General features: G+C 43.5%; 1 protein-coding gene across 1 annotated transcript; it reads right to left on the reverse strand.

Annotated features, from left to right (window-relative positions):
- Positions 1 to 1,680: 1,680 nt before the first annotated feature.
- On the reverse strand, positions 1,681 to 19,540 carry LOC123768019 (haloalkane dehalogenase-like). The gene is made up of 4 exons (XM_069306482.1): positions 19,385 to 19,540; positions 4,381 to 4,606; positions 2,694 to 2,917; positions 1,681 to 2,535 (listed from the first exon to the last, which is right to left on the reverse strand). Exons 1-4 carry the CDS (start codon positions 19,538 to 19,540, stop codon positions 1,960 to 1,962), a joined length of 1,182 nt encoding a protein of 393 aa, XP_069162583.1. The 3' UTR covers positions 1,681 to 1,959.
- Between the last annotated feature and the right edge of the window lie 3,164 nt (positions 19,541 to 22,704).

Genomic DNA, 22,704 nt, shown 5'->3' on the forward strand with positions numbered 1-22,704 from the left:
TTGATGTAATAGGTGGTGCTTGAAGTAGTATATGGTGCTTGAGTTAGTATGTGGTGCATGACGTAGTATGTGATGCATAACGTGGTATATGGAGATAGACGTAGTATGTGGTGCTTGACGTAGTACGTAGTGCTTGACGAAGTATGGGGTGCTTGACATGGGATTCGGTGCTTAACGTATTATGTGGTGCTTTACGTAGTATGTTTGCTTGATGTAGTACGTGGTGCTTGATGTAGTATGTGAGGATAGGGGGTGGTATGTGGTGATAGGGGGTAGTATGTGGTGCTTGACGTAGGATGTAGTAGTTTATGTAATGTGTGGTGCTTGATTTAATATGTGGTGCTTGACTGTAGTATGTAGTGATTGACGTAGTATGTGGTTCTTGACGTAGTATGTTGTGCTTGAGGTATTACGCGGTGCTTGAGGTATTACGCGGTGCTTGACGTAGTATGTTGTGCTTGAGGTAGTATGTGGTGCTTGACGTAATTTGTCGTATTATGCGTAGTAAGGAGTGCTCTACATAGAATGCGGTGCTTGGTGTAATATGTGGTGCTTGAAGTAGTATGCTGAGCTTGGGGTAGTATGTGGTGCTTGATGTAGTATGTGGTGATTTTCGTAGTTTGTCGTACTATGCGAAGTAAGGAGTCCTTGACATAGAATGCGGTGCTTGGTGTAATATGTGGTGCTTGAAGTAGTATGTTGTGATTGGGGTAGTATGTGGTGCTTGAGGTAGTATGTGATGTTTGATGTAGTATGTGGTGTTTGACCTAATATGTGGTGCTTGACGTAGTATGTGGTTCTTCAAGTAGTATGTTGTGCTTGAGACAGTATGTGGTGCTTGATGTAATATGTTGTGCTTGATGTAATATGTTGTGCTTGACGAAATATCTGGTGCTTGAGGTTGTATGTGGTGCTTGACGTGGTATGTGCTGATTGACGTAGTTTGTTGTTCCAGATATAGTATGTGGTGCATTATGTAGTATGTTGTGCTTGAGGTAGTATGTGGTGCTTGAGGTTGTATGTGGTGCTTGAGGTAGTATGTGGTCATTGGGGGTAGTTTGTGGTGTGTGACGTAGGATGTGGTGGTTGACGTAATATGTGGTGTTTGACTTAATATGTGGTACTTGTGGAAGTATGTTGTGCATTAGTTAATATATTTTGCTTGAGATAGTAAAGTGTGCTTGAGGTAGTATGTGGTGCTTGGCGTAGATTGTTGTGCTTGACGTATTATTTTGTGACTGACGTACTATATGGTACTTGGTGTATTATGTGGGGCTTGACGTTGTATGTGGTGCTTGATATAGTATGTGGTGCTTGAGGTAGTATATGGTGCTTGACATAGTATTGACGTCTGCTTACTTGTTCTGTTCAGCCTCTTCCCCACTATACCCTACTTACCTTGTTCTGTCCGTATCCTCACAGTTTCTACTGTGCCTGGTTCTGAACATTTGATTTCCCTTTAATCTTTTCTTTCGTTTTTGCCAATCGCTCACTGTGTCGTATATTCCTTTTTTCTGTATATTCTTTCATCCTTTTGTCTTTATGTTCTTTATTCTCTCCATCCTTTTGCCTTTCCGTGTTGTTTTTCTGTTTATTCTATCACCCCTTCATATATTCTTATTCTGTCCATCCTCTCACTCTCCCACCTATTACCTTGTTTCCTCTTTCCTCTCTCCCTCTCTCATATATTCACTTGTTCTCTCTACTTTCTCATCCATATCTCACCCTTATATCCATTTATTCACTATGCCGTCGACATCTCTATCCTGTTTATCATATCGGGCCTATCGTCCATTAACTTGTACTTCCGTCTATTTCCTTGTTTTATCCCTGCTATCCCTCATCCTTATTTGTGTTTATAATGATACTGTGACTGGAGCGCTGTGAGTGGTTCTGGAGAGATGTACAACTAGGAGGGTGAAACCCCCACCGGAAAGATGTTGGGTACCCCATGAAGGCTCAGCAACCTCGCTCTATGAAGTCAACTATGAGGCTGGCCACTGTAGGACCTTGGTCTTCCTGCAAGAAGTGTCCGGCATCTGGGACGGTGACCTGACACGCCCCGGGCAGGACTCGCTGTAGCAGGGGTCGTCCAGGGATTGTGAACACTTCCCCGTCTGTGTAGCCCAGTAGCGCCGGGCCAGTCCAGTTTTGCAGAAACATTGCCGCCGCCTGCATCTCGCGCGCCACTGGGTCACTCTCTTCAAGTGGTATCATGAGAGGCCACCATGAGGGTCCCGCTTTGTACACTTCTGAGGGGAATGGAGCTCCGTAACCCCACTTAATGGCGTCATGAGGGGCATCAGACGATATTTGGAAGACGATGTCGACGGGTATCTTACGTCCCATGACTTGGACAAGGAAGCGCCAGGAGAGGTAGGGCAAGTGATCCCTGACGGATGCAGGCGAAGACAAAATGTTGCCTTGAGGAAGCCACGTGTTGAGTAGCACCAGGCGATGGTACCGCCACGGGTCTCGAACCACCGCACTCACACCAGTTGGCCCACCCAGATCCTGCATCACCACCGTCACCCCCTGCCACATAATATCTAGTTAGAATTAATTGTAGCAATAATGAAATTAAAATGAACGCATAGTAAAATTTAAAAGGAATTTTATTCTGCACCGAACCTAAACATCCATTAATATTTTAATATCTATAACAAATCAGTTAAGGAACAGCCATTTGTTACCTGCAGGTCGAGGGAGCGCACCACAAGCGCCACCGCAGCCACCTGCAGGTCGTGGAAATATGCGTTAGGGTCCGTCAGCTTGTCGGAGCGGCCAAACCCGACCTGGTCGAGGGCGACTACGCGGAACCCAGCAGCCAAGAAGACAGGGATCATAAGTCGGTAGAGGAAGGACCAGGAGGGCGTCCCATGCAGCAGCAGAAGGGTCTCCCGGGCGTCCACGGGTCCTGTGGAAGGCGTAGTGAAGTGAGTGTGCCTTTGTACACAAACAGCCCATCCACCTGCTTTGGTAATACTTATAGTAACGATGAGGACCATAGTATACATACCGACGAGCAACGAAATTAGAATGTAGAAATTGGCACTATTGAGTTGGACAAACCAGAATTTTTTTTTTTACTTGTGTTGGAAAGACAAACTAAACTAACCTAACCTAACCTTCCTAGGCCTCATACACGACATATATAATACATATGTGTGCTATACTAGGTCTAGGAATAGTTAAGTTTTTATATAGCTTCATTGTTTGTAAATAATTCCATACTAGTCGGTATACTACTGTCTAAAAACTAAGTACGAACGAATTCGTGACTATTGACGACCGTAACAATAGATACTATCTAAACAGGAGGATGGGTTGATACATGTGATAATATGTACAGATAGGGTTCCGTATATGTACATTATTATTGTTATAATAATAATGATGATGATATTATTATTATAATATTTGAGTTGTGTGTGTAGTCCCCAGAAGACTTCCAGTCCTACCCCGGGAGGTTCTGCAGGGCCACCAGCCTGCTGCAGGAGTAGTACCAGGGGCGGCCCTTCAGGTCCTCGTCCTCGGGCACGAGCTCGTGCCTCTGGCGCCTTACAACCAGCTGCTCCTGGTAGATGCGACTCTACAACCGGAAAGGCAGCTCATCTAGAGTAAGGAAAACCCTGATCTCAAACCTCCGCTGCCTCACGGCCATACCCACATTTGGGAGAAGCTTCAGGTGTCAACCTCGAGGAAACTCTCTCTCCTCTCTCTCTCCTCTCTCTCTCTCTCTCTCTCTCTCTCTCTCTCTCTCTCTCTCTCTCTCTCTCTCTCTCTCTCTCTCTCTCTCTCTCTCTCTCTCTCTCTCTCTCTCTCTCTCTCTCTCTCTCTCCTCTCTCCTCTCTCCCTCTCTCTCTCTCTCTCTCTCTCTCTCACTCTCTCACTCTCTCACTCTCTCACTCTCTCACTCTCTCACTCTCTCACTCTCTCACTCTCTCACTCTCTCACTCTCTCACTCACTCACTCACTCACTCACTCACTCACTCACTCACTCACTCACTCACTCACTCACTCACTCACTCACTCACTCACTCTCTCTCTCTCTCTCTCTCTCTCTCTCTCTCTCTCTCTCTCTCTCTCTCTCTCTCTCTCTCTCTCTCTCTCTCTCTCTCTCTCTCTCTCTCTCTCTCTCTCTCTCTCTCTCTCTCTCTCAAGAAGAAGAAGTACAAGAAAAAGAAGAAGAGGAGGGGGAGGGGTATGCATAAAGGGAGGGTAGAGAGTGCTTGGATAAGCAAGTTATGGGCACCAACCCTTATCAATCACTGTGCAAAGTTTGGTGAGGCTAGCGCCTCGAGATTTTAACGGAAAACAGACATTCTAATGAATAGGTATGCTATGCAGTCACTTCACTTCATCCATTCAGACTCTCACCCTCATCTATGTAGTGCACCCTCAGGGATTTCTGATGCCCGGGGATCTGTAAGTAGAGGTACTTTGGGGCCCAAGGAAACCCAAGCTTCGCCAGACAAGAGAAGCGAGACTCTGGGGTGCGTATCACGGCGGGTTCAGGTCCCGTCAGCATTAGGGAAGTAGAGCAAGCGCCTCCCAGCAGGGCCATCACCCCCAGTGCGAGACGAACTCTCACAGACGAAGACATCTGCGAAGAGAAAAGGAACGTGAATTTCGAATATAATCCAAGTACTTAAATGTCGTTCAGAATTGTCCGACCAGGTAGTCATCAGAGGGCGTGGCAGGCGCCATACCTGCTGTTATAGTATACAAGGACAAGGACAATAATATTAATTAAATAAATGTTGACAATAACAATATTGCAAATAATAATACAAATCTTACCCACAAAAACTGGATGTTGTGACACTGAGCATTTTCATCTATTTTAGGACATTTGGCTTTACTACGTCAAAGGCCATCAATAAGTAAATATGAAGACTTTGTTTACAGATTATTGTGCACCCCATATTCATCTTCCTATTGTTGAGAACTGGCCACTTGTGGATCAGTATTGATCCACAGGCGGCTATATATGTATAAAAATATTATATATATATATATATATATATATATATATATATATATATATATATATATATATATATATATATATATATATATATATATATATATATATATATATATATATATATATATATATATATATATATATATATTAGTATATTTTGGTAGCAGTCTTTCCTGTAGACATATATTATTAAATATGACCGAAAAAGTAAGATTAATAATTCTAACACGAATTTTCTCAATCTTTCGTACATTACGCTTCACTGTTGGAGGTAAATCAAAAATCACTTCTCCAAAATTCATTTTTATTTCTAGTCTGACGCGACACGGGCGCGTTTCGTAAAACTTATTACATTTTCAAAGACTTCACAAATACACAACTGATTAGAACTTACGTCTCTCTGATATTATATCTACATTTGAGTGAGGTGGGAAGGATGATGTGGCATTAACACAAGACAGAACAGGGGATATTAATAGGGTATTAAAAGTATCAACACAAGACAGAACAGAAACAATGGGTATTGAATAGAAGTGTTTGTAGAAAGCCTATTGGTCCATATTTCTTGATGCTTCTATATTGGAGCGGAGTCTTGAGGTGGGTAGAATATAGTTGTGCAATAATTGGCTGTTGATTGCTGGTGTTGACTTCTTGATGTGTAGTGCCTCGCAAACGTCAAGCCGCCTGCTATCGCTGTATCTGTCGATGATTTCTGTGTTGTTTACTAGGATTTCTCTGGCGATGGTTTGGTTATGGGAAGAGATTATATGTTCCTTAATGGAGCCCTGTTGCTTATGCATCGTTAAACGCCTAGAAAGAGATGTTGTTGTCTTGCCTATATACTGGGTTTTTTGGAGCTTACAGTCCCCAAGTGGGCATTTGAAGGCATAGACGACGTTAGTCTCTTTTAAAGCGTTCTGTTTTGTGTCTGGAGAGTTTCTCATGAGTAGGCTGGCCGTTTTTCTGGTTTTATAGTAAATCATCAGTTGTATCCTCTGATTTTTGTCTGTAGGGATAACGTTTTTATTAACAATATCTTTCAGGACCCTTTCCTCCGTTTTATGAGCTGTGGAAAAGAAGTTCCTGTAAAATAGTCTAATAGGGGGTATAGGTGTTGTGTTAGTTGTCTCTTCAGAGGTTAACCTCTGAAGAGACAACTAACACAACACCTATACCCCCTATTAGACTATTTTACAGGAACTTCTTTTCCACAGCTCATAAAACGGAGGAAAGGGTCCTGAAAGATATTGTTAATAGAAACGTTATCCCTACAGACAAAAATCAGAGGATACAACTGACGATTTACTATAAAACCAGAAAAACGGCCAGCCTACTCATGAGAAACTCTCCAGACACAAAACAGAACGCTTTAAAAGAGACTAACGTCGTCTATGCCTTCAAATGCCCACTTGGGGACTGTAAGCTCCAAAAAACCCAGTATATAGGCAAGACAACAACATCTCTTTCTAGGCGTTTAACGATGCATAAGCAACAGGGCTCCATTAAGGAACATATAATCTCTTCCCATAACCAAACCATCGCCAGAGAAATCCTAGTAAACAACACAGAAATCATCGACAGATACAGCGATAGCAGGCGGCTTGACGTTTGCGAGGCACTACACATCAAGAAGTCAACACCAGCAATCAACAGCCAATTATTGCACAACTATATTCTACCCACCTCAAGACTCCGCTCCAATATAGAAGCATCAAGAAATATGGACCAATAGGCTTTCTACAAACACTTCTATTCAATACCCATTGTTTCTGTTCTGTCTTGTGTTGATACTTTTAATACCCTATTAATATCCCCTGTTCTGTCTTGTGTTAATGCCACATCATCCTTCCCACCTCACTCAAATGTAGATATAATATCAGAGAGACGTAAGTTCTAATCAGTTGTGTATTTGTGAAGTCTTTGAAAATGTAATAAGTTTTACGAAACGCGCCCATGTCGCGTCAGACTAGAAATAAAAATGAATTTTGGAGAAGTGATTTTTGATTTACCTCCAACAGTGAAGCGTAATGTACGAAAGATTGAGAAAATTCGTGTTAGAATTATTAATCTTACTTTTTCGGTCATATTTAATAATATATATATATATATGTCGTACCTAGTAGCCAGAATTCACTTTTCAGCCTATAATGCAAGGCCCGATTTGCCTAATAAGCCAAGTTTTCATGAATTAATATATTTTCTTTAATTTTTTTCTTATGAAATAATAAAGCAACTCATTTCATTATGTAAGAGGTCAATTTTTTTTATTGGAGTTAAAATTAATGTAGATATATGACCGAACCTAACCAACCCTACCTAACCTAACCTAACCTATCTCTATAGGTTAGGTTATGTTAGGTAGCCGAGAAAGTTAGGTTAGGTTAGGTTAGGTAGGTTAGGTAGTTGAAAAGCAATTAATTCATGAAAACTTGGCTTATTAGGCAAATCGGGCCTTGCATAGTAGGCTCAGAAGTGAGTTCTGGCTACTAGGTACGATATATATATATATATATATATATATATATATATATATATATATATATATATATATATATATATATATATATATATATATATATATATATATATATATATATATATATATATATATATATATATATATATATTATTAAATATGACCGAAAAAGTAAGATTAATAATTCTAACACGAATTTTCTCGATCTTTCGTACATTTCTTTTCACTGTTGGTGGTAATTCAAAAATCAATTCTCCAAAATTCATTTTTATTTCTAGTCTGACGCGACACTTGAGCGCGTTTCGTGAAACTTATTACATTTTCAAAGACTTTAGTTTACACATACACAACTGAATAGAACTTACACATCTCCGATTTGTTTATATCTACATTTGAGTGAGGTGGATGGGGTGAGGTGGTATTAATAGGGTATTAAATTCATCAACACAAGACAGAACACAAAACAATGGGTATTGAATGGAAGTGATTGTAGAAAGCCTATTGGTCCATATTTCTTGATGCTTCTATATTGGAGCGGAGTCTTGAGGTGGGTAGAATATAGTTGTGCATTAATTGGCTGTTGATTGCTGGTGTTGACTTTTTAATGTGTAGTGCCTCGCAAACGTCATGCCGCCTGCTATCGCTGTATCTATCGATGATTTCTGTGTTGTTTACTAGGATTTCTCTGGCGATGGTTTGGTTGTGGGAAGAGATTATATGTTCCTTAATGGAGCCCTGTTGCTTATGCATCGTTAAACGCCTAGAAAGAGATGTTGTTGTCTTGCCTATATACTGGGTTTTTTGGAGCTTACAGTCCCCAAGAGGGCATTTGAAGGCATAGACGACGTTGGTCTCTTTTAAAGCGTTCTGTTTTGTGTCTGGAGAGTTTCTCATGAGTAGGCTGGCCGTTTTTCTGGTTTTATAGTAAATCGTCAGTTGTATCCTCTGATTTTTGTCTGTAGGGATAACGTTTCTATTAACAATATCTTTCAGGACCCTTTCCTTCGTTTTATGAGCTGTGGAAAAGAAGTTCCTGTAAAATAGTCTAATAGGGGGTATAGGTGTTGTGTTAGTTGTCTCTTCAGAGGTTGCATGGCGTTTCACTTTCCTTCTTATGATGTCTTCGACGAAACCATTGGAGAAGCCATTGTTGACTAGGACCTGCCTTACCCTACAGAGTTCTTCGTCGACTTGCTTCCATTCTGAGCTGTGGCTGAGAGCACGGTCGACATATGCTTTAACAACACTCCTCTTGTACCTGTCTGGGCAGTCGCTGTTGGCATTTAGGCACATTCCTATGTTCGTTTCCTTAGTGTAGACTGCAGTGTGGAAACCTCCGCTCTTTTCCATGACTGTTACATCTAGAAAGGGCAGCTTCCCATCCTTTTCCATCTCGTAAGTGAAACGCAGCACGGAACTCTGCTCAAATGCCTCCTTCAGCTCCTGCAGATGTCTGACATCAGGTACCTGTGTAAAAATGTCGTCAACATACCTGCAGTATATGGCCGGTTTCAAGTTCATGTCGACTAAGACTTTTTGCTCGATGGTACCCATGTAGAAGTTTGCAAACAGGACACCTAGGGGAGAACCCATGGCGACCCCATCTACTTGCTTATACATGTGCCCATCCGGGCTCAAGAAGGGTGCCTCTTTAGTACAAGCTTGGAGTAGTTTCCTTAGAATATTTTCTGGTATGTCAAGAGGAGTACAGGCTGGATCACGATACACTAAGACTGTAATCATTCCGATTGTCTCGTCCACAGGTACATTGGTGAACAGTGATTCTACGTCCAACGAGGCTCTTATCCCTGTGGCCCGTGTGCCCCGCAGTAAGTCAACAAATTCCTTTGGAGACTTCAGGCTGAAGGCGCAAGGGACATAAGGAGTCAGCAGGCCGTTGAGTCGCTTCGCCAGTCTGTAAGTGGGTGTGGGTATCTGGCTAATGATTAGCCGAAGTGGGTTTCCAGGCTTGTGTGTCTTGACATTTCCATACGCATATCCAGGTTTATATTCCCCAATAATCTTTGGCAGGTGGAGTCCGGATTTCTTGGCGTTCACAGTTTCGATCAGTTTGTTGACCTTTGCTTTCAATTCGGCTGTAGTGTCCTTCGTTACCCTTTGGAATTTAGTTTGGTCAGAGAGTATGAGGTTCATTTTCGCCAGATATTCGTCTTTTTTAAGAATGACGTATATTGGCGACTTGTCACCTCTCCTGACAACTATCTCCTTGTTCTCACGAAGGCTTTTAGCTGCCGCTTTGAGCTCGGGGGACAGTATGGTACTTCTGTAATTGCCTCGATTCTTTCCTCCTTCCGCAATAAGTTCTGCTTGTAAGGTATCTTTGGTAGTGACCTTTTGTGTCTCGAGGTCGAATATGTCGTCCAACAGAATTTCCAACTCCACTTTTGTGGAAAGTGCAAAAACATCGGTTGTTTACAGCAATGCCTATGGTCCTATTTCCCTATCATACCTAGTTTTAAAATTATGAATAGTATATGCTTCCACAACCTGTTCCTTAAGTACATTCTATTTTCCCACTACTCCCACGCTAAAAGAAAACTTCCTAAAATCCCTGTGACTCATCTGAGTTTCCAGCTTCCACCCATGTCCCCTCGTTTTGTTACTATTCCGTGTACACATTTCGTCTATGTCCACTCTGTCAGTCACCCTGAGTATTTTATGCATTCCTATCATATCCCCCATCTCCCATCTTCTTTCTAGTGTCGTAAGGCACAGTTCCTTCAGGCGCTCCTCATACCCCATCCCTCGTAACTCTGGGACGAATCTCGTTGCAAACCTCTGAACCTTTTCCAGTTTCCTTATATGCATCTTCAGATGGGGACTCCATGATGAGGCGGCATACTCTAAGACTGGCCTCACGTAGGCAGTGTAAAGTGCCCTAAATGTCTCATTACTTAGGTTTCTGAATGATGTTCTAACTTTTGCCAGTGTAGAGTACGCTGCTGTTGTTATCCTATTTATATGTGCTTCAGGAGATAGATTAGGTGTTACGTCCACGCCCAGGTCTCTTTCTTGCGTCGTCACAAGTAGGCTGTTCCCCTTCATTGTGTACTGTTCCTTTGGTCTTCTATCACCTAGTCCCATTTCCATAACTTTATATTTGCTCAAGTTGAACTCCAGTAGCCATTTCTCTGACCATCTCTGCAACCTGTTCAGGTCCTCTTGGAGGATCCTGCACTCCTCATCTGTCACAACTCTTCTCATCAACTTTGAGTCATCCGCGAACATCGACATGATGGACTCTACTCCTGTATATATGTCGTTAACATATATTAGAAATGGAATCGGTCCCAGCACTGATCCTTGTGGTACTCCACTCGATACTGTTCGCCAGTCCGACTTCTCGCCCCTTACCGTAACTCCGTGGCTCTTTCCTGTTAGGTTGTTCTTTATCCATGCTAGGACCTTTCCTCCCACCCCCGCCTGCCTCTCGAGTTTAAACACCAGTCTCATGTGCGGTACTGTATTATAGGCTTTTTTGGCAGTCCAGAAATATGCAGTCTGCCCAACCATCTCTGTCCTGTCTTATCCTCGTTATTTTATCATAGAATTCCAAAAGGTTTGTTAGGTTCGATTTCCTTTTACAGAACCCATGTTGATGTGTGTTCACAAACCTAACGTTCTCCAGGTGTGCAACCAGTCGTAGCCTAATTATTCTTTCCAGTATTTTACAGGGGATGCTTGTCAGTGATACAGGTCTATAGTTAAGTGCCTCCTCCTTATCGCCTTTCTTGAAAATCAGTACGACATTTGCCTTCTTCCAACAACTGGGCAATTCTCCCGACATATGTGACTCATTAAAGATCATTGCCAGAGGCAAGCTGAGGGCCTGCGCTGCCTCTTTTAGTATCCACGGTGATACTTTGTCTGGTCCAACTGCTTTATTTGCATCCAGTGTTGTCAACTTTTTCATTACCTCCCCTGCTGTCACCTCTATATCTGAAAGTCTTTCATCTAGGGTAATCTCTTCTAACAATGGGGCCTGCTCAGGCTCGGTAGTGAACACTCCATGGAAACTGGCATTCAGTGCCTTGCAGATTTCCTTGTCACTTTCAGTATATGCTCCCCTCGGGTTTTCTTAGTCTTGTTACTTGGTCGTTCACCGACAGTTCTCGTCTTATATGGCTGTGTAGTAATTTAGGTTGCTTTTTCGCTTTGATCGCAATATCGTTCTCATAGTCCCTTTCCGATGTTCGTCTTATGTTAATGTAATCGTTCCTAGCTCTGTTGCATCTGATCCTGTTGTCCTCTGTCCTTTGTCTGTTGTACTTCCGAAACTCCCGCCTGCTGGCCATTTTTGCTTCCTGACACTGTATATTAAACAATGGGTTATTACATTCCCTCTTATTTTTTCCCTGTACTGTTGGTATAAATCTCTCTTCGGCCTCCTGGCATTTCCGTATGACTAGGTCCATCATATCTTGGACTGTTTTTCCTCTAATTTCTTCCTCCCACTGCACTTCTCTCAGATAGTCCCTTATCCTCCTGCAGTCCCCTTTCCTGTAGTCAACTCTCCTTTTCCAGACCTCTTGTCCCATGGTCACAAGTTTGAATTCCATCATGTAGTCAAAGACTAGGACACAATGGTCGCTGGCCCCTAGAGGTATTTCATGCTCCAAATTCTCGCTGTCTTCTACGTTCTGGGTGAAAATCACGTCTAATAGGCTCGGTGCATCTCCTCATCTTTCCATTGTGTCTTCCTTCACATGTTGTGTTAGGAAATTCCTGTCTACAACATCTACCAACTTTGTTCCCCACGTTTCGTCCCCTTTCCAAGGGGATTCCTTGATTCCTAATTTATCTCTCCATGATTTAGGTCCCCCATGACCAGCAGCTTCGCTCTCATTCTGTGAGTTAATGTTGCTGCCTTCTGCAGTTCATCTATGCATACCTTGTTATTGTCATCATACTCCTGCCTGGGTCTTCAACTGTTTGGAGGGGGATTGTAGATTACCAAGATCACAATCTTCCTCCCATCTGCTGTCAGAGTTCCATGTATGAAGCTCGTGCTTTCATTTGTAACCCGATTTCCCAGGTCTTCAAACTTCTATTTCCGCTTTATTAGGAGTGCCACTCCCCCTCCCTGTCTCCGTGTCCTCTCTTTTCTTATCACCTGGTAGCCCTCTGGAAAGATTGCATCCGAGATCATGTTATTTATTTTAGTTTCCACTATTGCAACTATGGATCTGCATCACTCATTCTTTCGTTTATCCCTTCTGCTTTATTAGATACCCCATCAGCATTGGTGTACCAAACCTTGAAATTCTTCATGGAAACTCTGGTTTCAGAGTTCGCCCTTTCCTTAGGGGTTTGGGGGGGGGGGATCTGGGGGGGTTGCTGGGTGGTGAATTGGGCTGGGGGGATCCGGGGTGTGTCTGGGGGGATCTAGGGGGGGGGTGTCTGGGGGTGAAAGGAGTTGGGAAAGGTGCTTGGGGGTGAATGGTTGGCTGGGCATCTAGGAATGTAGATAGGAAGGTCTGGGGTAGGGCCTGGGTAGGTAGGTCTGGAGTAGGAAGGGCCTACTGGTTCTGAAGATTTGGGAGGGTCTGAGAGGCATATAGGGGTTGAGAGGTAGCGTATGGTTGGGAGTCAGATAGAGGTTGAGAGGTTGGGGGGAGAAGGATAGAGAGGGTGTGGGGAAGAGGGGCAGATGGAACATGGATAGTGAGAATGGGAGGGAGGTTGCATTAGTCAGGGGGAACTCAAGGGTAGGTGTATGCATTGGGGCAGAAGGGGAGAAGAGGGAAATGGAGGAAGAGCTGGGGAAGGGGTTTCTCCCCGTCCCCCACGGGGGGTCCATGTGCCCCCCCTCACAAGGGTGGGGGTGGGGGGTCATATGGAAGGAGAGGGGATGAGGAGAGGTGAGGCTGAGCTGGGCTGGGTGTGTGTGTACTCACCTATTTGTGCTTGCGGGGGTTGAGCTTTGGCTGTTTGGTCCCGCCTCTCAACTGTCAATCAACTGATGTACAGATTCCTGAGCCTACTGGGCTGTATCATATCTACATTTGAAACTGTGTATGGAGTCAGCCTCTACCACATCACTGCCTAATGCATTCCATCCGTTAACTACTCTGACACTGAAAAAGTTCCTTCTAACGTCTCAGTGGCTCATGTGGGTACTCAGTTTCCTCCAGTGTCCCGCTTGTTCGCGTCCCACCAGTGTTGAATAGTTTATCCTTGTTTACCCGGTCGATTCCCCTGAGGATTTTATTGGTTGTGATCATGTCTCCCCTTACTCTTCTGTCTTCCAGTGTCGTAAGGTGCATTTCCCGCAGCCTTTCCTCGTAACTCATGCCTCTTAGTTCTGGGACTAGTCTAGTGGCATACCTTTGAACTTTTTCCAGCTTTGTCTTGTGCTTGACAAGATACGGGCTCTATGCTGGGGCCGCATACTCCGGGATTGCTCTTACATATGTGGTGTACAAGATTCTGAATGATTCCTTACACAGGTTTCTGAACGCTGATCTGATGTTAGCCAGCCTCGCATATGCCGCAGACGTTATTCTTTTTATGTGGGCTTCAGAAGACAGGTTTGGTGTGATATCAATTCCTAAATCTTTCTCTCTGTCCGTTTCATTAAGTACTTCATCTCCTATTCTGTATCTTGTGTCTGGCCTCCTGTTTCCACTGCCTAGTTTCATTACTTTGCATTTACTCGGGTTGAACTTCAACAGCAAATTCAACAGCAACAACAAATGGTCCAACATATGTTGGACCATTCACTCAGTCCGTCTAGGTCATCTTGTAGCCTCCTACTATCATCCTCAGTTTCAATCCTCTACATAAGTTTTGCATCATCGGCAAACATTGAGAGAAACGATTCTATACCCTCTGGGAGATCATTTACATATATCAGAAACAGTATAGGTCCAAGGACTGACCCCTGCGGGACTCCACTTTTAACATCTCGCCAATCTGAGACCTCACCCCTCACACTGACTCGTTGTCTCCTGATGTTTAGGTACTCCTTTATCCAATGGAGTACCTTCCCTTTCACTCCAGCCTGCATCTCCAGCTTTTTCACTAGTCTCTTGTGTGGCACTGTATCAAAGGCTTTATGACAATCCAAAAATATGCAATCTGCCCACCCTTCTCTTTCTTCCCTTATTTTTGTTGCCTGGTCATATAATTCAAGTAACCCTGTGAGGCAGGACTTGCCATCCCTGAACCCATGTTGATGCTGTGTTACAAAGTTCTTTCGCTCCAGATGTTCCACTAGCTTTCTTCGCACAATCTTCTCCATCAGCTTGCATGGTATACAGGTTAGGGACACTGGCTTGTAATTCAGTGCCTTCTGTCTATCCTCTTTCTTGTATATCGGGACTACGTTAGCTGCTTTTAAAATTTCTGGCAGTACCCCTGTTGCCAGTGATTTGTTATACACTATGGAGAGTGGTAGGCACAGTTCTTCTGCTCCTTTCTTTAGTATCCAAGGGGAGATTCCATCTGGGCCTACAGCCATTGTCACATCCAACTCCAGTAAACACTTCCTTACTTCCCCGCTGGTAATCTCAAGCTCTTCCAGTGGTTCCTGGTTAGCTATTCCCTCTCTTATCTCTGGAACTTCTCCTTCCTCTAAGGTGAAGACCTCTTGGAATTTCTTATTGAGTTCCTCACACACTTCTTTGTCGTTTGTAGTGAATCCTTCTGCCTGTGTGTGTGTGTGTGTGTGTGTGTGTGTGTGTGTGTGTGTGTGTGTGTGTGTGTGTGTGTGTGTGTGTGTGTGTGTGTGTGTGTGTGTGTGTGTGTGTGTGTGTGTGTGTGTGTGAAAAAAACTGTTTTTCATGTGTTTTTCATGAGAGGGAAATCTTCGAAACTTCTTTACCGATTGCTTTGAAATTTTGACACAACGTTGCATTCGAATAGGCGTGTCTTTTTATATATCTACTGTATACATGCCTCACCTGTGACAGGAAAAAACATGTTTTTTTTTTTTTAAAAACAGTGCCATCTGTTGGACGTAAGAGCAACACACGCTGTAATCCCCGAAAGTTCTTCACCGATTACTTTGTAATGTTGACACAATGTTGCATTCGAATAGGCGTGTTTTTTTTATATACCTACTATATATAAGCCACCTCTGTGACAGGTAAAAACATGCGTTTTTGAAAAACATTGCCATCTGTTACACATAATAGCAACATGCACGCTATACTAAATATGTAACGAATTCCATTTCAATGTTTCTAACTGCATTGATAAATTATATTTTCATAGATTTCAATTTATTTTATTTTTTATTGAATTATTTTGTGTGACATTGTGTTGGAATTGAGCTGTGTTGTTTACCATACCATTCATTTCGTAAGTATAAGTATAGATGCCACACCTGTGACAGGTAAAACTATGCTTTTCTTGAAAAACAGCGCCATCTGTTGCATGTAAGAGCAACACACACATGCTATACTAAATATATTACAATTTCTTTTTAATGTTTCTGATTGCATTGATAAATTGAATTTTCATAGATTTTCATATATTTTCATTTTGATTTAATTATTTTGTGTGAATTGCGTTGGAATTGAGCTGTGTTGTTAACCATACCATTTATTTCGTGAGCACAGTTTATTTTTTTATTTTTCATATTTTCATTTCCTTTTTTAATTGATTTTCTTATATTTTAGTGATGGGAACATTAGATCGCTTGACGTTCCCAATTTTCTGATGGGAACATCAGACCATTTGGGAAGGCATCGGACGAGGGAGTGGGGAATGGTGGGGATGACGTGGGGGCGGAAGTGAGAGATGGTGGGGAGGACAAGGGCACAAGGGAGGGGGTAACTGCGGGGAAGGACGCGGGGACGGGGAGTTTGGGAAGGTTGGGACGAAGCGATAGGGGGAATGGAGAATGGTGGGGAGGACAAAGGTACAGGGAAGTGGGGCATGGTGGGAAGGAAGAGGGGATGGTGGAGTGGGGAATGGTGGGGAGGACAAGGGGATGGTGGAGTGAGGAATGGTTAGAAGCCGAGACCGGTGAGGGGGGAATGGTGGAAAGACTGGGGGACAGGGAAGGTTGCTGTGGCTCAGCAATGCACATGCGTTGCTGAGCCACAACGCGTGGCCGGGTACTGCTAGTTACTAATATATTTCAATGTGACATAAACACCCTGGTTTATCCATATGTATAGTATATAGGTGAGTATTTATTCAGGTAATTACAATATTTGGTGTTTGAATATAATAGGTTATTTAATAATACTTTGGACTTGCTTGAATGATATGGTCACCTTGTTGATTGGTATGCATTCATATGAATTAACAGTACAAAAATTAAAGATTGCTTGAGGTGAATGTGCTTTGGAGTTAATGGGTTCTTATTCTTAATACATTTTAGGGCTTAATATTGTGTAAATTACATATGATTAGATGGGGCAATGGTGTCAAAATAGGATATTGTCTATGCATGTATGAGTTGTGGAGTATGTGTATGTATGTAAATTATATATTTATGTATGTATGTATGTATGTATGTATGTATGTATGTATGTATGTATGTATGTATGTATGTATGTATGTATGTATTTGTGACTGTTGGTTTAGAAGCAAGTTAGCAAATTAGGATTTTAGAGGTCTAGGAATGATTAACCTATGAATTTAGTGGCTAGCATCCAGCTGAGTGAACCTATGAATTTAATAGTTGTATATTGATGCAGTTGAGTTGCTAGACGGTTGAATTGCGGTGCGACATTTGGGCCGCTATTTGATGGATGTGAGGACAGTTTACTATCCTATGGTCACAGATACTAATCTGCTGAACTACCAGATGTACGATAACTACTTGCGGATTATATCACGATATCTAGCAACAGCATTACATAATTACTGTTAAAGGTGCTGTTTTATTTATACTCAATTATCTATACTAAATTATCTATACTCAAATAAATGAGGAATTGCTGTATAAATTCCAGCACAAGTTGGAGCCGTCGAGTTTCACAGGAAAAAATCACGGCACAAGTTGGAGCTGTCGAGTTTTACTGAGAAAATATCACGGCACAAGTTGGAACCGTCGTCGAGTATCACAGAAAAAAATCACGGCACAAGTTGGATCCTGTGGTGTTTGTGTGTTGCTGAGGAAGTCTTGGTTGTAGGGTTGATATAAAGCCATTGCTTGGTTACTGACTTTAATACTTAAAATGATACATGACTAGCAGCTTCCAAGCAGGTGGCGTCCTGTATGCTTTCTTCTTCTTCTTCTTGAGAACAGGTGCAGTTTGCATGAAGGGGTAACCCTCCTGATGACTGCACCAGGACAGATGTAAGGAGACGCGTTGATGGTGAGGAGGAGAAGAAAGTCAAAAGCGGTAGATGTGATGGGCTGTAGAGAGAGGAGTGGCGACGAAAACAGAGGCGAACGTTAGAGGGAGACGCCCCGCACCAGGGGGCGGGGCGTCGTGGTCACGGCGGCAGCTGATCCAGGCACGGCGTAGCAGTGTGCGCAAGACGGGAACTAATACTTCTCCGGAAACTTACGTATCGGAAAGCGCAAGCAGTACGCTTCCCAAATCACCCACAGGTCGGCGGGCAGCCGGCCATCACGCAGTGCCCTCGGCTGAGACATCCTATCCGGCACCCTATAAACAAACTCCTTCTCTGACGATACCCAGATAGTGGACGAGCACCACGGGATCGGAAGCACCCGGGCATCCCGATAAGGGCCCAACTCCGGACCCTCATAGGGCACGACCCCAGCAGTCGGGACTAGGCAACCCCCAGACCGGGGCAAGGAAGGAGGGGGAACAGCAGGGGATGCAGGCGCGGCAGCGACCCCACCACAAGGCACAGGAGCCGAGGCCCCCCGGCGCACATCTTTCCACAACATCACGACGAGGTCCCGACCATCAGGGACAACCCCCCACTGCGGGGACCAAACAGCAGGAGACGCAGGAGGGGGGGCACAGGTAGCAACTTCGGAGCCCCGCACAGCACCATCACCCACGGCGGGGGACGCCAGCTGAGCACCATACTCCCCCACCTCCTCCCAAGGCACACCACGAAGGGGAGACACACTCCGAGCCCGCCGCGAACGCTTCGAGACAGGCCGCACCACACCACGCCCCGCAGTCCCCTCCGCAGGCACGTCCACCATCTTTACATCCACACAGGCCACACCCGCAATGTTCGAAGAGTCCACAGAGGCCACATCACCCACACTGTCTACATCATCCACGGAAACAGCCTCAGAACACCGACGTGCACGCTTCTGCAAATGAATGGAAAGAGCAGAACTACAGTAGTCAACACACACAGGCACGGCAGGCACCTCACCTTGCCGAAGCACCCCCTCCAAAACAGCAGAACCCGCGTCCCCGGGAGCCGGTATCACATCCACAGGCGGGGGCGGGACATGAACCTCCACCGGGACACCCTTCACTACACACAGCTCAGGCGACGGCCCGACACCCTCACACACCGGCTGAACAACCCCAGGGGCCACAGCAGGCACTAGCACAGGCCGTAGAGCTCGCCTCAACAGGCGGAGCAGCAGACAGGCAGTCAGGCGCCTCAGGCACAGCACCCACACCGTCCGAACGCAACAGGGGCGGAAAATCCTCCGCACGAAGAACATGCACCCGACCAGTCGCTCCCACGTCGCACGCCGCAGCCAGATGACCCTCGTGACCACACCAATAACAGGTGCGCGGTTGACCCCGGTACTGGCAGCGGAGCGTGTATCACAGCACGGACATCGACGACGGTACACTACACTTCAGCGACATCGTCAGGGTGCGGGAGCCGTCAAGCATACCAACACAGTGCCCGGCAACGACCTTGTTCCAACGAACACTTAACACTGTCCCAAACCGTTCGAAACAGGAGGTTAAAAAGTCGTCCTGAAATTCGAAGGGGGCACCATGCACCGTCACAGACGTCAAGGTGACACTAAGATTCACTACCTTAACGGAGCCAGCAGAATCAGGGAGAGGATAAACACGCCCCTCACACCGCTCGAGAAACGCCTGAAAGGCAGCCTGGAGGCGGAACTTGACCACAGCACGGTGGCCCTGAAGCAGCTGGATGCCCACCAGGTCAGACAGCTGCACATGCAGCATGTCCACGAGGGCGGCACCAACCAATGGATGGTCCACCGGCACCGTAAACGCCAGACCAGCTGACAGCGTCCTCTTCATTGGAGGGCGAGACGTCCCCATGGCGAAGCAAACGTCACCCTGTCAGTGGCAAACCACCACCAGCTGGGCAAACAAGCGATCACCCAACGTAAACACGAGCCAGAAGTGGAGAGACCTCAGGAACGTCCGACCTGGCCGGCGGTCACCACGCAACTCCGTATGCTTTCTTGTTTACCTCTCTGCTGGTGTTTGAGCCGCAGCACATACAAACGGATGATGCCGTTTTCTATGAACATGACATCCCTCCTTTTCTTTAAAAAGAATGAATACAGGATGTCTACCATGCTTGTAGCACAAAGCAAAGTTATTGACACGAAGTAAGTTATTAACATATCAAGAGATATTGCATACATTTAACATTAATTAAGCACACAAAGAATTTAAACAGCTTAATCTTTACCATACAGGATTTCAATGTTAAAAATACATATGCAATGTTCAACCCGTTCTCACACAAGACAGCACATATATGACTTAATGCTTAAAGTCAATATGTTGAATATGAATTAGTAAATATGTGATATATTCCCAGTTACTTTTTTTTCCAAGGCCCAAACTCTTCCTCACGTACCAACTTGCGTCTCACAGTACCCGTCCGTCAACCTAGATAGCAGAATAGTCGTGATTGGTTCAATTATAAGGAAAATTGTACTTTTCAGGTCCCACATGGGTTGTGAAATTTACCTACTATTGTCCATGCTCTTAGAATATTATAGATCAGCTACTTCCTATTGAAGGTTCGTAGTTTTGTTTTGAGAAATATTAGTTGTTCTTAGTAAATTATAATAAGCACTAAAAATTATTACATAGAATAACAGTCCTTCACCAATCAATATTATATACCATAGTTGGTGCTTTACAAATCTTTAAAGGATGTTTTGTAGGAACGCTAACAGAAAACGATGGTTCATTGGAATGTCTATGGGGTAAACTACTCTAAACAGGATGGTATTGTGTCTACTATACCAACTACAGGATCGGTATATTGTCCACTACCACCTGTTAGGTGAGTAAGGGGTGCAATACCACCCACAGGATGGGTATGAGGGTCACATCCACCCAGAGGATGAGTATGGGGATCACATCCACCCACAGGAAGGGTATGGGGTCCAATACCACCCACAGGATGAGTATGGCGTCCACTACAACCCACAGGATGGGTATGGGGCTCCAACCACCCATAGAATGGGTATGGGGCTCCAACCACCCATAAAATGGGTATGGGGTCCAATAACACCCACTGGATGTGTATATGGCGTCCATTGCCGCGCGTCGAGCTCGAAAACCGCAGCATTCATCTCAGAACCATGCCTATTTCACGCAGATTCCTTAATAAACGTTAAAGTTTTATATGTCACAAGAAAGATAGAAATATAAGCTTCATTCTAAATACCTTACCATGGGCATATTTAAATTTAAACCGAAGATACGTGTACTTTTATAATAGCCGAGCTCCGACCCCTGACAGATCGATCGACCGAGCAACTCTCTCTCAGAACAATGTTTATTTCACGTGAATTCGTTAGTAAACTTATATGTTTTATATGTCTCAAGAAAGACAGACATATAAGCTTCACTTTAAACACTTTACTATAGACATATTTAAATTTCTAATGAAGATTATTGTATTTTAAAAATTACGGAGCTCCCACCCCGTACAGACTGAACGACAGAGCAACTCTCTCTCAGATCAATGTTTATTTCACGTAAATTCGTTAATAAACACAAATGTTTTATAAGTCTTAAGCAAGATAGAAATAAGAGCTTCATTTTAAATACATTACAATAGACATATTTATAGCTCAAGTGAAGATACATATGTTTTTATAGTAGCGCTCAGTAGCTTGTCGGGCATGGAGTGCAGACGCCTACGCACTTGCCGATATATTGTATAATTAACAAAGATACGCTAATAAAGCCTAAAATCTTATATGCCTCCAGAAAGACCGATATATGAACATTATTATAATTGCACCAAATGAAATATATCATGTTCGAGAACAAAGATATATCAATTTTAAATTAAGTTTTGACTCTCTCTCGGGTGAGAGAGATGGGGCGATTCTCGCCCCATCTATTGGAGATTCTGTGCACTAAATACCCAAAGCTACTCAAACCCTCCTAGCATTATTTAAGTAATGAAGTAATATGGTATATTTACTCACTATAATGTGGGTGCTGAATGCAGAACATGAGAAAACATATATTTACTCCAAACTAATATAATTTCATTATGAAATAAGTAGCATCAAAGGAAGTCGATGGTCCAAGCAGCAATGTTGTGGAGCGACTTATCCAAGATATATCGTTGTTTGGAAAGTGTTTGTTGGCATATCCAGTTGTCGCACTTCTCTGCTCAAATTATCACAAATTTAAATTATAATGTTAACAAGTAGAATACGTATTTTTAATAAAATCTAACATAACCAGCCAGAAAACATTTAACATTAATTAAAAAATATATGTTTGGAAGTTAAATCGACTTCATAGGACAATGGTTTTGTTATATATACTCGTTATTCGTTGACATGCGTTCGCTACTTAAACTACCATGTACTGTACTTATGTAAAATCTCCCATGTCTCTTCGCTCATCTCACCGAACCCTACAGGCTCTGTGATATATTGTTTAATTAATTGAGATTCACAAATAAAGCTAATAATTGTATATGTTATCAAAAAGGCAGAGCTTAGTTTAGTTCATTTATTATGCACTCCATACCCATCCTATGGACGATAGTGGAGTGTTACAGAGGCACATAATGGGCTCAGGGAATGAGCCCCACAATTCATATAACCAAGCAAGTTATAATCTTGATAAGCTAGTTACAAAAGTCAATGCACATTGTCACATCAACAATGGGCTCGAGACCGACCACAAGTACAGTTTATAATTTAAGCAACTGACATATATGGAGGGCTAGTGTCACAATTGATATGTTTATCCTACACATAACCCCCTCTCCCCATCCAATGGGCAGGGGTGGATAGGTTACAATCAAGTTTTTTTTTTTTTGCGTTTTATTCAGAGATTAGGTCTTATTAGGTGAGGAAAGATATTCATATTTTAAAGAAGGTTTCTTGGCT

This window comes from Procambarus clarkii, chromosome 58 (assembly GCF_040958095.1).
Source record: "Procambarus clarkii isolate CNS0578487 chromosome 58, FALCON_Pclarkii_2.0, whole genome shotgun sequence".
Taxonomy (NCBI): Eukaryota; Metazoa; Arthropoda; class Malacostraca; order Decapoda; family Cambaridae; genus Procambarus; species Procambarus clarkii.

Bases quoted from the DNA above. Each gene is read 5' to 3' on its own strand.
- LOC123768019 (XM_069306482.1), bottom strand. From the start codon at position 19,540: ATGCTGCATGTGCAGCTGTCTGACCTGGTGGGCATCCAGCTGCTTCAG. The intron at 2,918-4,380 runs GTGAGAGTCTGA...CGCCTTCCACAG, and splicing joins GGTGCACTACATAGATGAGG to GACCCGTGGACGCCCGGGAG. The intron at 2,536-2,693 runs GTAACAAATGGC...ATTATGTGGCAG, and splicing joins TGCGCTCCCTCGACCTGCAG to GGGGTGACGGTGGTGATGCA.